Below are 16,155 nucleotides of genomic sequence, written 5' to 3' on the forward strand. Positions count from 1 at the left end.
GGTTAACAAAATGAATGCTCTAACTTGAAGGATTCCACTTCTCGTATCTTTCAACCAATATTGCACAACAACATTTTATACAGAATACTTTCTGCCTTTTTGAAATGTCACATTTTATTGTCTGTTCATACTCTTAGGACGCATTCTCATTCATTGCAGCAGCTAACTTCTCCCATTGCGCTACGTGCTGTGAATAACAGCATTTCCCCATCACAATGCACATTGCAACTCCCAGTACTCTTCATAGTATGGCACAATTGCAGCTATTAGGATTCCGTGGAGCACTACAACCATAAGTTCATGCAATCCACTTAGAATAGCGCTGCAGTGTGCACAGTACTATAACATATTGTTGCACACGAATTCCTGGTGAACATTAATTTTTTGAAAACATCCTATTGGAGAGAACCCAATGTTACTGGAATGGATAAAATCACCTTCGACAGTTCCAGCGGAATTTGAAGTCTAAATTCAATGACATCCCATGACTAGGACGAATCATATATCTATCAGCCACTTCCTACAAATCATTGGTGTTACAACAGACAAAAAAGAATGAAGGTATAGAAAGCCATTTCTTGTTTATAGATACAGGAGTATAGATAGCCCAAGAAAAACATGGGTGCTGAGCCAAAAGGAAAGGTGACCAAAAGCATGGTCAGGGAGATTTTGTCTTGAAAAGAGTGGGTGATGGGAAGGCAGAGGGGTTTAGGGAGTGTGGAGCTCTTGCAGCTGATGGCAAGGTGGTAAAATGTCAGGGTAAATGAAGGGATGAAGGTGGAGATGCACTAGAGACTGGAATCAGAGGAAAGGAGATTTGGGGCAGGTGTTTGGAGGTAATGTGGGTTACTGCTGGCAAAGAAGAGGCTGTATGGGGTAAAACCATCAAAGAATTTAAACACAACAATGACATTTTTTAAAAAAATGCTTCATCAGGCAACTGGGAGTCAATGTTGTTCAGAGGACAAAGATAATGGGCAAGTGAGACTTGAACTGAATTAGGATATAGGCAGAAAAGATACAGAACATGATAAATGAGGCAGGTAATATTAGCTATCAAACTGCATATTTGAAAAAAAAAATTACAATATTTTACATGCCAAAAGAGCAGAATTAATAGGGTGTGATTCCCTTCTCTTCTCCACAAAGAAAAATGTTAATTGTAATATTGAGATCGATACTTTCCTTTATGTTGTTTAGTTCACATCTGAGTCACTGAATGTGGGTAGGTGCAAAGTGTCAAAGGAAAGCACCATGTAGCTCAAAAGATGCTGCTTTATCAAATCTACTATGAATGTTCAGTCAATCTTACAGATTAAAACCAGCAATATGTCTTGCCTGGACCAAATTAAAAATAAATGCAAGTTTGTTTAGTGTTGTGCATGCTTGGTTATGCTAACTTGAAGTTATTCCTCAAGTTAAATTTAGCTGATAAACTACGTGCTCTGCTTCTCCTAATCCAGCTTCATATAAAATACCACTATGTAGATGAAGCAGCATCAAATGAAGGAGGGGATTCGAAGGTGACACCAGTTGCTTTCAAAACAGACATCAGTTGCAATACATTTGAGTGTGGAAGGTAAACAAAGAAAAAATTGAAGTCAAAATTCTCCAGAATCACAAGGATTTGGAACCCTATATTTACCTGACTAAATCTTAGGCAATGCAGAATGCGGCTTTGTGGATTGTTAGACATCATTTTTCCTCAAATGCTTAGATTGCTGAGATTGTGGAGCAAGAGTAAAGCAACACATAATTACTTTATATTTTGGCAAAACTTCGACACAACTTGGAGGCATCCTTATTAAGTCAGTATTCATTATAAAATGAAAACTTGAACCAACTTTAAAGAATTAGTGAAAGCTTTCAGGGATAAACTTATTGAAAACTGCATTACATTTTTGGTACCATACTCAAGTATGCAGAGTTCTTAGCTGGGTGGAAGTACAGCAAGTATTTATAATTTTCCAACCTTTTCTGTACTACAAAAACAGCATTTAATTTCACTGCAAGGATAACAGATGTTGGATTACAGTTAAGTGAAAAGCATTTTACATTTTAAAGGAAACATCACAAAGGACATAATGTGGAGTAACTTTATTTACCTGAATTTATGAAATCTGCATGTTACAATGTCATCACTGAAATAAACATAGGATCTTATTTACAGATTTTCAACATTAAACATGCTGTTTTCTGGCAACTGACAGGTTCTTTTTAAATCTGCATCACAATTTTCTTATTGCACCAACGCTTCTGTTAATGCGCTACAACTTAAAATAGTTAACTTACAGTGCAAGAGGGAATTCTCATTTTGTCTCACACCAAAGAGAAAAAAAAACTTTCCTTAGAAAAAAATACATTGAAGTTATGAAATTGTCAACCTACAGGATGTAATTTACATTCATGATTTGTATCTTTCATCTAAGTTTCTCATAAATATAATAGCATTTTGTACATAGCCATTTTTATAAAGTAGTTCTTCGTTTGTCTTGATGACCCAATACACAGATTCTGTTACTTAAACAGAAGGCATGCATTTTTCATAATGTACAATTTATAAATTCAAATGAAATTTTACACAGAGATGTGGGTCCTCAACAGTTGGTGACGTTTATCTCTTTAGCAAAGAACCCGACTTCTCTGGAGTACTGTAAAGTTCACGAGGATGTATTGCACAAATGTACAGTTTCTCTGAAGTCCTAAATTTTTTAACACACTTTTCCTCCAAATAGCATACTATTGTTGCACATTATACATGCAATGGTCTTGGTAGTTGTGCTTAAAAACACACATGCACGCGATAACAAAAGAACCTTAGTTTTCTGAAAATTGTTAAGGGAATTACTTGTTCTCCTCTTCATCATCCATAACTGTTGAGAAAGGAAAAAGAAAAATTAGCTGGTTGGTCACGTTAACAGTTTTTTTTAAGGAGCATCCAAACTAAACAATCTGCTCTAGAAATGGAAGTGAGCAGAGTGCTGAACATCGCCTGCTTGACAGTGACAGAAAGCATTTCCAATAGAGGATAATAAACAAGCCATTCTGAGGAATAGGAACTGCTTTTTTTTTAAAAAAACAGGCAACTTTCGTTTTGTAAACACTTAAAGCAACAGTGCTACAGATAGTTACTACATACCAGAATATTGTTTTAAAGAAGCAGTGAAAGTGAATGAAACATGCACACAAGTTTTCGTTAAAACTGTGGGGAAAAGGATGACAGACTATGGCACCAATTGCAAACACTGCTGTTTACATTCCTATCCCATGGGAAAGGGACACACTTTGGTTCAATCTTAGCATGCCAATTTTTCCATTATTTTTTTCTTTCAGAATTCTCAAACTGTGTACACACCCTTTCCACACTAACACTCGATTTTCTTTGATGACGCATGCAGCCAATCCGCTGACAGCCATCTGCTGGGCTTTTGTATTACTAGTTCAATCATCTATCCATCTCTCCCTTCCTGATAGAATGCCTTGTGTACCTTCCCTTGATGAATCTAAAATAGTGATTCTCCTCATGCCAATCACAAGTTTTAAGCTCTGGCCCCTATCGCTCAGGTTTAAACAGTGAGCCGCTCTACTCATTTCGCTCAGGTTTAAACAGTGAGCCGCCCTACCCATTTCGCTCAGGTTTAAACAGTGAGCCGCCCTACCCATTTCCCTAACCCCAATTTTCCGTCTTCTGAATGAAGTGATTCCCTGGATACGAATCGTTTGATGGCAGACATCTTCTAGCATCTCACTCAAGTGAGCATAATTTACATGCGAGCTTCAACATTTGTAAGGTATGTGCCATTGTCAAGTCTGATCTTGTTCTCATCCAATATCACACTCTTACTTCTAGCACGAATCACTTTGAATCTGGCTGATTTTCTGCCACAATAGGCAACTGTAGCCTGCTTCCAGCACACCTGAGGCCAGAGCAGAGTGGGCTAAATCGGAATTAATGAGTCTATTTGGCTACCTATTGGATAAAGTGGCTAAGTAAACCTGGACGCTCCAAAATGAATTCTCAATGATGGCAACAAAACAATAACTAACTCTATGGGCAAGATCCTTTTCACTTTACTTCAGAATACCTGTACTCTATGAATAACTATTTTGCCACGGTCACGTATACTACATTTCCAAGCTGAGTGAAACTGGTCTACCTCACAGCGAATTGACAGCCTGTTTTACTACATGGTCAATTCTGGTTTCAACTGATTCCGTCCATTTTCATTGGGGAAAAAAATGAAGTGGGTTTTTAAAAAAAAAATAAAGTTATTACAATTTAAGCAGTAGACTTAATTTGGATCATAATTACAGATCAAAATGAGGAGCTTTCAGGTGAAACTAGAAGAACATCCTCCTTGCTTTCTTCCCCTACTCCTCTTCCCAAATTAAAGGAATAAAGCCAATAAATTGGTACAATAAGAAATAAAGTGTTTACATCTAATTGATTTCAAGAAACAAATATTGTAAATGGGAAAACATTGTCTTGGAATGAATGTTCTCAATGAGTCACCAATTAACCAACAGTCCAGAAATTTTCTCAAATTGAACTCAAGAAATACATCCCTAATTGATAATAGGAGAGTGCTGCTGTCAAACGAATCAGATGGCATTCAGAGACAGGAGATGATCTTATTAAGATTAGATGCCACTGTCAATCCTTCAGAATCTCACATGCACACTTGGCCACACCTCAGTAAAAACAAGCATCATATAATGTGCTTTAATGAGAATATGGCCAGTCAACAGTATTTTATAAGGCCTCAGACAAGCCTAATGTTAAGTACTGTGTCATTTAGTGATACATGCCACGATACATGTTACCCTTAATGCTGAAAGCAGCTGAAGAAATGTCTGTTCCCTTGTGGAATGTCGAGATAAAGATCTTGCTATAAAATCTACTTCAATAATTTTTACTTTAAAATCACATTTTTTAAAAAAAAACCTTTGTATAGATTTTTAATTGGTAAAAAATCTCAACTGCTTTCATTGTATTTCTCCATCTGGATTAATGTGTGTGAAAGCAAAGTGTTATTGTACAAGCATGCTTCAAGTAGTCTGATCCAGGATTCAGATACAATGGTTATTTGTAGACTCAAAAAATATATAAATTACAGTTTAATACTCAAATGTCGGAATGCCAACATTTTAGTGAAAATGTTTCCAGTTATACTTAACCCTAAAAAGCATATTTTTCCTGAAATATGCATCATTAATATCATGAAAGAAAGCTTAACAGCAAAAGAGGAACTAGATTTAAAAAACAAAAATCCTGCAAGTTTTGACAGATCTACAAAAACACTTGCGTTGATCTAACATACCAGAATCCTGGACTAAACTCAGGAGAGTAAGTGTGTCCGACATCCAGAACTGGAATTAGGCAATTACAAAATGTAAATATACTCACTTTAGATGATGAATTTTGGAAGGCGTTGAAGAAAACACCATTGTTAGGTTTGTTAACACATGTAAAAATCACCTCACTTAAATGTCACTTTAGAAAACATGCTTTAGAACACTATTACCCAACATTTAGATTATTACAGTTGTAAACAGTTAGTATGATGATAGTATGTTAAAATTTACTTTTAGTTCTATACATTATGTCAAATGAGTATTTGGTAATGTGCTACTTACAGCTTGCACCTACATTTTCTAGTTTTAAAATATCATTGTTGCATGTCTGTGCTCAGCATTAGCATCTAGAAGTAACAATTAGCTTCCAGCTACTTAAGTGTTTTCAAATACATGTGAGTAATAAATAGTTCTTCAAACCATGTCCAAGTTTGTGACAACTAAGAGACTAACAAATAAGACCTAGAAACAATTTAATCTGCAGGGCTTTTTGTATTGCATTTGAAGAAACTACATGAACCAGCCTGGTTAAAAGAGAGACATTGAGAATTTCCTCTCTGTTAGTCTAAAACATTTTATTTTTGATTCATGTGAATTAACCCCTGACGTAGAACATCCAATGTGAACTGGCAAAAAAAAAGAGTAAAGAATCCCATCAAGACTGTTACAACAAAATACAAATCAGTAATTTAAATAAATACCATTTAAACTTATTGGAGAAAAACAGGAATATGGGGTGTTGGCAGGGGAAAAGAGAGTGTTCTGCACAGGCAGTAATTAGCATACCTCAAACAAGGTTGAACTGTAAACATGACAGTTAAGAATACAGAAATGATTACAGGAAACTGAACTAAAAAGCTGGTTGAGGTAGCAATGTTCTGCTGAGTGCAGAAAATAAGGAGTTCTGAACTAAAAACCATTTGACAGAAGGCACAAAATAAAGTCTAAAATAGAACCCAACCAAAGTAGCCATGCGGTGACACACCATGCAATTTTTTTTTAAATTTCCAAAGAATTCAACATTCTCTAGTAATCCATTTCTTTAGCCAAAAAATACACCCGTCAGCTCATTGGTTCTCAATTTATACACAAAAGATGAACAAATTAGTAAACAGAACACATCTGTACATGCCGTTTCATCTACAAAAACAAAATATTGCAGAAAATAGTATTAATCTCTGTACACGCCAATGCACAGTTTTTTTTAAAGAGTTTTTTTTTAATTGTGTAAAAATCAATCCTGTTTCATTCTAGAGTTCAGGAAAAAAATATTAACTTCATCCATACATGGGTTCATATGAAATTCAGCAGAAACAGACTCTTGGAATCAAGTGTTTAAATGATAAAAATTTTGGTCGAAGTTAATCAAATGCCATGTCTTCACTATGCCAACGACAGCTCTATGTCAGTCAAGACCAGAACATTTCAGCAAAATTTGTGTCTGTACTGTAAAGCCAGAAAACCAGGGGCACAGAAATGAGCACAAAAGGCCAGGAAATCCCCTCTGTACATGCTGAGAAACCACACAGTTTGTCACTAGGCAGAGTATACTCTTTACCCGGTTCAAGGTAGTTACGAGCAATAAATTTGAGTGTCTCATCCAGCAGAATGACAGGTAGAGAGATTTTCAGCACCATCAGCCACTGTGTTACATCTAACGGTGTAATTTGGAAAATGAGCTGCAAAGAGACAAAGAAAGAAAATGTCTGCTTTACTCTCAGTAGAGATAATTTTTTGAAATGACCTACAGAATGAACCTATTAGCACAAAAAAAAAACTTAACTTTTCAATCACTCGAAGTACGCAGGAAAGTACTAATACAGAACAGTTCCTACATTAAGCCTTTTTATTAGTTCATTTTTCTTCTTAAGGTCACATATATAATAACAATATTCTACTCATAACTTATCCAGAGTTTAGCCTAAGATTTTCATATTTCACCATGACAAATTCCAAAAGCTGAGAATGAAATGAGGAGTGATGAGGGGATTATTGACATGAAGAAAGTCTTGAAAAATTTGGGCACTTTTACACAGGGACAGAGATTTAGGGGTGGGGGAAGAAATTAAATTCATAGTATTGATTTGAAAGCACGTATGTTTAGAAAGGGCCAATAATGAAGGACGGTCTCTAATGGTCAGCAAAACGAATACAAACCTCCCTTCATTCTTCTCATGATACTTAGGAGTCAAGTTTTTATTCCCCCACATGAAATGCTTTAACACAATTGATTACTGTAGCAGAGGTTACAACATTGATTAAAGGGGAAATGGATAAAAAAAAATGATAGGGGTATGGAAAAGTGGGAATTGAGATTGAAGATTTTCAGTTAAAGAGCTACAATGTTCCCCATATGAGGGGAAAATAGCCTCTGCCTGTACTGCAAGTTCAAGCAAGTCACAACGATTACCAAAAAAGTGGCTGGTTTCAAAGTTAGAGTAAAACACAGCCCAAACTTGAGCATCACACAGACCTGTGCCTTGTAGGCACTCCTTTGGTTGGAACTCAAATGTCCAAATATCCAAGATTAATGGGCCGGCCATTTATTGATCAATATTGCCTCAATGCTTACATTAGAAGTGGGACTGCAGATAAGCAAAGTTTGTTAAAAGGGCAAATAGGATTCATGTTTTATATATTGGGGTACTGAATAAAAAAAAATGTTGATGAATTTGTATAAGAGGTTAACCAAACCAAGGAAAATGTAGATTCCAAGGAATTGATAATAATTATGAACTAGCAATGTATCCAGTGGCAGAGAGGGTTAAAGAAGAGGATCAAAATTGAATACAAGTGCTCAAATCTGTGAAAGGGAATAGGTACTGAAATTTTTTTTACCCCCCATTGGTTAGTAAACCAGTAACAAGACAGAAAATGCTCATGACAAGCTTTTCACTAAAGAGAAAAGCTAGGTGAATTTTTTTCTTGCAAAATGCTATTTGGATATTGCAGCCTAGCAACCCAACATTTAGGCAACATGTAGATAAACATGAAGAAAAGCACTAAAGCATTCAGGGAAAGAGCAACAAAGTAAGTTAGTGTTAGCACAAGGTGGTGATCTGAATGCCCTTTTGTAACAAAAACTTCATGGGCTGAATTTTACAGGCCACCCAGGGGGCAGGAAAGCAAGTGGGTGGACCTGTAAATTAGGGTGCCGCACCCATCGATGGCATATTCATCGCCTGCCCGCCAACATCCCCCCCACTGCAATTTTATGAGCAGCGGGGCAGGCTCAGGTGGGTCACCTGCTGATGGTCCAACTGAGGTCCCTAATTGGGCAAATAATACCCAATCAAGGGCGTCATCCCACCACCATTCTGATTTAACAGGTGGCAAGAGAGACTGGTGCTCAATGCGCAGCCCAACAGGTCTAACCCTGCGAGCTGATGGCCAGTTAAGGGGATTGGGGGGGGGGGGCAGGGGTGTGTGTGTGTGGGTGTTGCTTCTTGGCAGGCCCCCGGTGCCAGATCAGAGGCTCCTCCCCAGAGTTTTACATCCCCACGTCCAAAATCCCACCATCCAACATGCCCCTCACCCACCCTCACCAGGGTCTGTCAGCCTGGCTCCAGTGAGATCCTGGACATACCCGAATGTCACTGAATGCCACGAACGTGGCCTAGCTTCAGCTCTAGAAGTGGTCACTGCTTCTACTGATGCTGCCAGTGTGATATGAGATGTTAGCCTCCATTTGACCAGGAGCTCTAGGAGGCATGACTTCACCCTGGAGATAGACAGAAGTCCCACCTCATACTAATCAAGGGGCTGCCATCTGAAAAATTAAAGTGGGGCGAGCCAGCTATATATAGAGGCAGCTTTGCTCCTAACATTTATGCTGGGGTGAGGGGAGTCTGCCCTCAGAATAATCCAGCCCTATGAAATGTAGATGAACTTGTATAAAGATATTAAAATTGGGAAGCAAGTTGTTAGCAAAAGCAATGGCACAGTATTCCAGATCACCACCTAGACTTGAATAAATTGTTAAATAGATGCCACAGTGAAATACAAAATTTCCAAGTGACCGAGGTGACGTATAGGACAAAGCATGCCATCTGACTGACCGGTAGTGGCTCCACATATAAAATGAGGAAGTGAAGAGACATCGACAGACAGATTGAACCCAATAACCAAACGTTTTCCCAAGGTGGCATCTTCAACAATGACTGGTTCTCTGATAAACTGAAAGATAAAAGTAAACAGGTTGCTCCTAATTACTTAATCGCTTGTTTAAAATCAACCCATCCCAACTGAGTCATTAAATCGACCAAAAACAAAAGTAAAATATTGCAGATGCTGGAAATCTGAAACAAAAACTGAAAATGTTGGAAACACACAGCTGGTCAGGCGACATTGTGGAGAGAAAAGCAGTTAATATTTCAGGCTGATTTTTTTCGTCAGAACAGTTTCTATCCCTCATTTTTGTTGCTTGACCTGATAAGTATTTCCAGCACTTTGTTTTAATTTCTATCAAAGCTAATTTAAAGAAAAAAAATGTTGCAGAAGGCAAGGAGCTCTGGTAGCTATGAGAGCTATTATACACAATTTTTAAACATTTTCCATCAAAGAATAATTAGGCCTAATACTCAATTTTCTGACTATGTAAGGCAGCTTCCTCCTTAAGCTTTTGCAAAAAAAACCTGTTCCAAGGCTTTTGCCAGTGTCAATCATGAGCTAGCTGCTGGCAGGTGTAGAAGAAATGCACAAATTGACTAACCATAAATGTCATGAGCAGTCCTTGGAAATAACTAAACATAGCATGATGCTTCCACCCCACTACCAAGCCCCCTCACAAATAAACTGCAAGCAAACATGGAAAATTGTGTCATGGATGAATCAGCATCTTACTTCTGTATTATGACACATCAGGAACACCTACTACACAAAAGGAGATTTACAAGGTCCAACTGTAAGATTTAATATTACCTCTTACATGAAATTGGAAACAACATTCAACCTAGTTGTAGCAGTTTACTCATAGAACGTATCAATTTAATATGTCCTTGAAAATGATAATTTTTCTTACATTTTAATTATGTAAATACATTTTGTGGATGAGCATTGGAGATGAATGAGCATCTGTAAACTAATCATCAATAAATTCATTGTCTAAAAACTTTAGCAAGTTGCATACATTTTAAAGCAATCATCAGCTATTTTTTCTTGTTCGCACAGCAATAATTACAAGTAGAAAGCACAACATTTCAAGGGAAATGACTGTAATATTTCTAACCTGTTAAGAGCATTACACATCTCAATGGTCACCAGGACAGAGAGTGCCATAGTCATGGGATAAGGAGATTCAAATATTTCACAGTCAACATCTTCAAAATCTGGGTTCTCTGGGTTGCACTGTAGGAAATGGCTCTGTAGAAAAGCAAAGACAAAAATATACACAGGCATTAATTACAATTTAAAAAAAAATAGATACTTCCAATAGTTCAATGGGTGAGTGTGTGATACCATGTGGTACTTTTCCAAATGGACAGCTAAATTCCAGATTTAATCTGCAGTACAGGTGGAGTTGTTTGATTTCAACAATGGGAATATTGGCTTCAGTGTCCTAAGGCTTGGAGGAGGAGGAAAATCAGTCATAGCTTTCCTCACCTGATCATTATCCAGTGATTTGTTCTACAAAGTGGAAACTGGACAACAAAAATCAGGTTCAACTGTGATATACTCCACAGATGAAAGCCTGTCAGCATTTACAATCTAAACTCTATGTTAATGAGTCATTTGGCTAAAGTACTGGCAGGTTACCTGGGCCTGTGGAACAGCTACCCCTATGATTCACCAATTTCCATAATAAAGGAGCAACTGAATCTTAAAAAATAAAGGAGCAACTGAATCTTAAAAAATAAAGGAACAAATGAATCTTAAAATCACACAATGTCTTTGGTAGGACAAGCCTTTGCTGGCTTTAGATTTAGAAGACTAAACTTTATACATACATGCAGTCAAGATAAATTACTTGACTTTAAAAACAGCTCTACATACAGCAGTTTTCATTACCTAGCATTACATTTTCATTTTAAGTGCTACAGGATAAATAGAGATATCTCCAAAGTTAGCCTTTTGGGAATGAGTAGACTGAAATGCTTTCATGTTAAAAATATATCTGCATGAAATATTACCAGCTGGTAGTAAGTAATTCTGGGTCCATCTTCAGCAGCTATGAACCACCAAGCAGCAGCACCAACTGTAGCAGCTCCTACATAACCTGATAATGGATGAAAGGATAAATTAATTTTATTTATTTTAGGGGTATTAAATTTAATACTTAAGCTTACATTTTACCAGAGCAGATAGTACATTGCTTACTGCCAACAAAGATATATGACATCCAATTTACATTACGGCACCTGGATCCCATCCCTTTGATCATTCATAATTGCCTGCACAAAAACTCTGTTGCTAAATGCACAAAAATATAGATAAAATATATCTGATTTTATACAGCCAGTGTTGCTTGGCAACTCAAGGCCCTAATGAAATCGCATTAGCTATTTGGACTCCTAATGAAAATGTTCAATGTTTTTACATTGCTAGGGAACCCACACTGAATGAATCTACTCTGATTCCCCCAAAAATCACTTCAGAACAAATGTGGCAATGAAAGCATATGTCTGGAGAAAAGACCTAATGAAATAATACCCCAGACATCATTCCTACTGTGGAAAGATAGTCACTATTATACTTTGTTCACAAATGGATAGATTTAAATGATTTACAAAAATATAGAAGGGGAGTGGAAAAAAAGTGAAAGATTTTCTACAAGACACTTAACCAAAAAAAAATCAGAATGGAAGAATGCATTCGCCTTTGACTTTTTTTTGAAAAAGGAATAAGTTAGCACTCAAAGCTCCCCAGACCTGACACATTCAAGCTTATACTGAGGTGAGGAATGTTCATCAGTCAATTGCACTGTCACAGTTGAATCCAAAGGCAATCAACGAATCTTAGAAGCTCTTACTGGCCAATTATGAAACTTTGCCAACTCTAACGTAAGTACTTACATCCAATAGCCATATAACGGAAGAAGAGCCAGCCGCTGATCAAGGGTTCCTTAGGACTGCGAGGTGGTTTGTCCATGATGTCCAGATCAGGTGGATTGAAGCCTAGTGCTGTGGCTGGCAGTCCATCTGTCACCAGGTTCACCCACAGGAGCTGTACAGGGATCAAAGCCTCAGGAAAGCCTAAAGCTGCTGTAAGGAAAATGCTGAGGAAAACGAAAAGTGATCAGAGATCAGTTCTACTTTCTATTAGTGCTATATACTCTATATATGTAGAGTACCTGAATTCTGTTACAATTCCATGTCCAATGTTATCGTTAGGCCCTTGCTCTCAATTCAAGAAAAGATACATTCCTGAAGGAGGACAGCAAACATGACCACCTGGAAGACTCAACTTTACTGGGAATACAGAATAACTCAGCAGAATGTGCGCACCTGAAATGCATTTCCACACCGTTGGTAAGGGTTTTCTAAGGGTGAATAGAATATTTGTTCCAGTCCCTATCCATTTTAAGTGCTGTAATTTGGAATCTAGCCCAGCAAACTAATCAGCATTATGCAAACTTGCCTTCAAATCATCCTTTGGGAAAATTAGTAACTAGAGGACGTGGATGTTTGAGATTTGTGTTAGGTGCAAAATCCATATGAATGGAGAAATCCATATGAATGGAGTTGAGGAACAGTTAAGAACAATTCCTTAGCATGCAAACAGTGAGATCAGAAGGAAAAGTCAGGTAAGATATACGAGAACAAAAAAAAGTCATATTAACTCCCAAAATTGACCACATTCAATATCTTTATTTCAGTCTAAGTACAGAATGCCTCCTCAGAATTCAACCTGGGCTGTTTCCTAGAATACCTGCTTCCTAGTCCAAAGAAAGAAGCATTGTCTGATTTAGTTCTGGGAAGTGAAGCACGGCAAGTAACTGATGAGAGTGTAGAATAGTTTGGAAATGATGGCCTTAACATGATCAGGTTCAAAGTGAATACAAACAAAGAAAAGGGTGCAAGGTAAGGGCACTGGACTAAAATGACCAAAAAAGCACTGCTAAAATTAACTTGGTAGAAAAGTAAGCAAACAAAGTGGCTGCTCAGCAACAGTAAACTTTCAAATGAGCAATGAAAATGAAAAATAGATATACTTAGAGAAAGTGGAAAAATAAATAGATCAAAAGTTAAGACTTCTGTGGATTAAGAGAGGTAAAATTAAAATGAAACAAAAAGGTACAAAAGTCAATGGTGGGGGATGCTCAAAAAGCCAGAGCTCTCAGAGTGCAGGGTTTTTGGAGGGTTATAGGAGGTTACAGACTTAAGAAAGGGAAAGGCCCCGAAGGCATTTAAGCAAGATGATAATGATTTTAAATCAGAGGTGTTGGTGGACTGGGAGGCAATGCGGATCAGCGAACTGCAGGTGTGATGGGTGAGCAGGGCTTGGTGCAGGTTAGGATATGGGCAACAAAATTTTGGATGAGTTCTAGTTTTCAAAAGGCTGGAGGATGGGAAACCAGCCCTGAGAGAACTGGAATAGTCAAAGCTGGAAGTGAAAAAGCAAGGATGAGTGTTTCTGCAGAAGATGGGTCAAGTCAAGGATTGAGACTGCTGTCCGAAATGATTCAAAATGTGCACGCAATTTTTGTTCAAAAGGTGAAACACTTCATCATTATAAAAGGGGAAATCTATTCTTACAGGCAAATCTGTATCATCAAACACATCGACACAGTACCTGACCATCATGCTGTGAATCAGGATAAAAATAACATGCTTTTTCTCTGTAAGCAACTTGACTACACCTGGATTGAACTTAGAATAATAAAGTTAAACTCGGAATGGGCTACCCCTTCAAACTGACACATCTGAATTAGAACCCGCATCTCCATTTCAATAATGTATATTTTTTAAAGCCACTTTCACCCCTCAATTATCAAATCAATGGTTAGAATGAAATTCTCTCATTAGATAGCTAGTGATATTCTTTTCCCAGTGCTATGTCATTTCGAATGGAACTTTAACTACCTTCAACTTCAGATATAATTTTACAAGACTTGGACAAATCAGATTTGAACTTCCCTAATAGTATTTTTGACCCCTTCCCTGCCTCAGTAGACAGAAATTAATGGCACACAATAGTTCCAGTACCAGTGCCAACAACACCCAAGCTTGACACCATCCAGGGCAAAGCAGCCCACTTGATTGGCACCCCATCCACAAACATTCCGCCACCAATGCACAGTAGCAGCTGTGTGTACCATCTACAAGATGCCCTGCAGGAACACTGCAAGTCTCGTTAGGCTGTACCTTTGAAACCCACAACTGTTACCATCTAGAAGGTCAAGGGCAGCAGACGCATGAGACCACTGCTATTTGGAAGTGCCCCCTCTCACCACCCTCACTTCATTTTCACTGGGTCGAAATCCTGGAGCTCCTTTCTGGAGCACTGTAGATGTATCTACACCACATGGACTGCAGCCGTTCAAGGAGGCAGCTCACCACCAATTTCACATGGGCAATAAATGCTGGCCTAGCCAGCAACACCCACATCCCATGAATGGGTAAAAAGTACTGTTGCACTCAATGCTGCCATTTACACATACAAAGCGAAAACCACTCTGTAGTAAAAAGGGTAGCTCTTAATTTCTTGGCGTTAGTCCTCATTGTCTTGGCTCAGGGACTTTACACTGTTGGATTGACCTGCTGCCATAATCTTCTGGACAGTTTTCAAATTCAATTGAAAGCTAACATGTCTTTAATATTTTGAGATTTTTGTTGCATGTATAGTACTGAGATTTGTGTAAGTGCCACTTTTAGAAGGAAGAAGGAAAATGAAAGTTTGGTTTTCTTTTCAATTATTAACTCTACATCTGAAAAACTTAAAATTGCTTCCTTAAGCTGTTCTTATAGTATCGCAAACTACTAATGCATAGGTCTTGCTCAGCCAGTGGCAACACCAAAACGAAAGTGCCAGATTCGGCAAATTGAGAAACCTTTTAATTTTTCGAACAGAGGAGTTTTCCCATTTGCAGCCCTTTTTTTATTAATTTTGCCAATGAAATACTAATTTATGATCCCACTGATTCCTTGCTGATGGATAATACAAATTTTATTCCTGGTTTTTGATATGGTGGTGTGTTATAACTGTGTGGATAGGGTACAGGTTTGAACCTTCACTTGATTTTGATCTTAGTTTGTTTGCTTTCTTAGTGGACGCCAGTTGAGTGTGAAATGAATGTCCCTGTCTTTATTCAATACTATAAGGATTTGTTCAATGTTTTCTATTAAGAGTCTAACAGACTTTAAGTAGGTGAAGCCAATAGCATTTTCTTCCTTTACAGTAACAGACTGTACATAATGGGCTGGATTTTATGCAGTGCCTTGTGGTGGGAGTCATGGTGGCCAGCCTGGTTTATTTGAGAGAAAAGCCCCGAATCAGTCTCCCAGCAACAGGAGTCTTCCCTCCAACCCTACCCTGGTGTGGGGGGAGGTGCTTTCATTATCCAAGAGACTTGACATCAGGCTGGGGGGGTGGCCACTGAAAGCCACCCCCTGCGCTTGCCTCTAACCACCACCCCACCTTGACCCGCTAACCCCCATCCAGCCTTCACATCTGTGGCCTGGGTCCCTCCACAATCCTGTACATTGGGTGGATGCAGTACCACCAAGAGCCACCGCGCCTGCTGGCGCTGGTGGCAATGACAAGCCGGCAGCTTTCAGCAGGTAGGTCTTCTGCCACCAAGGCCCTCAATCACTGGAAAGGCCCAACAACAACCAATTGTGCCTGAAGGGCTCTCTGACCAGG

General features: G+C 38.2%; 1 protein-coding gene across 3 annotated transcripts in view; it reads right to left on the bottom strand.

Moving 5' to 3' along the window:
* Positions 1-2,082: 2,082 nt before the first annotated feature.
* The window catches only part of LOC121285552 (sarcoplasmic/endoplasmic reticulum calcium ATPase 2), a 179,362-nt gene continuing 165,289 nt past the window's right edge, over positions 2,083-16,155 (bottom strand). For 2 of the 3 annotated variants that reach the window (XM_041202081.1, XM_041202083.1), the window contains 5 exons: positions 12,366-12,568; positions 11,484-11,569; positions 10,583-10,716; positions 9,414-9,531; positions 5,912-7,034 (listed from right to left, as the gene is read on the bottom strand). In XM_041202081.1, coding sequence (XP_041058015.1) covers positions 6,765-7,034; positions 9,414-9,531; positions 10,583-10,716; positions 11,484-11,569; positions 12,366-12,568 — 811 coding nt within the window. In that variant the 3' untranslated portion in view covers positions 5,912-6,764. Of the gene's footprint in view, positions 2,874-5,911; positions 7,035-9,413; positions 9,532-10,582; positions 10,717-11,483; positions 11,570-12,365; positions 12,569-16,155 lie in introns of those variants that run through there. The other variant, XM_041202082.1, reaches the window with a different exon arrangement.

The sequence above is a fragment of the Carcharodon carcharias genome, chromosome 13 (assembly GCF_017639515.1).
Source record: "Carcharodon carcharias isolate sCarCar2 chromosome 13, sCarCar2.pri, whole genome shotgun sequence".
In the NCBI taxonomy this organism is placed as follows: domain Eukaryota; kingdom Metazoa; phylum Chordata; class Chondrichthyes; order Lamniformes; family Lamnidae; genus Carcharodon; species Carcharodon carcharias.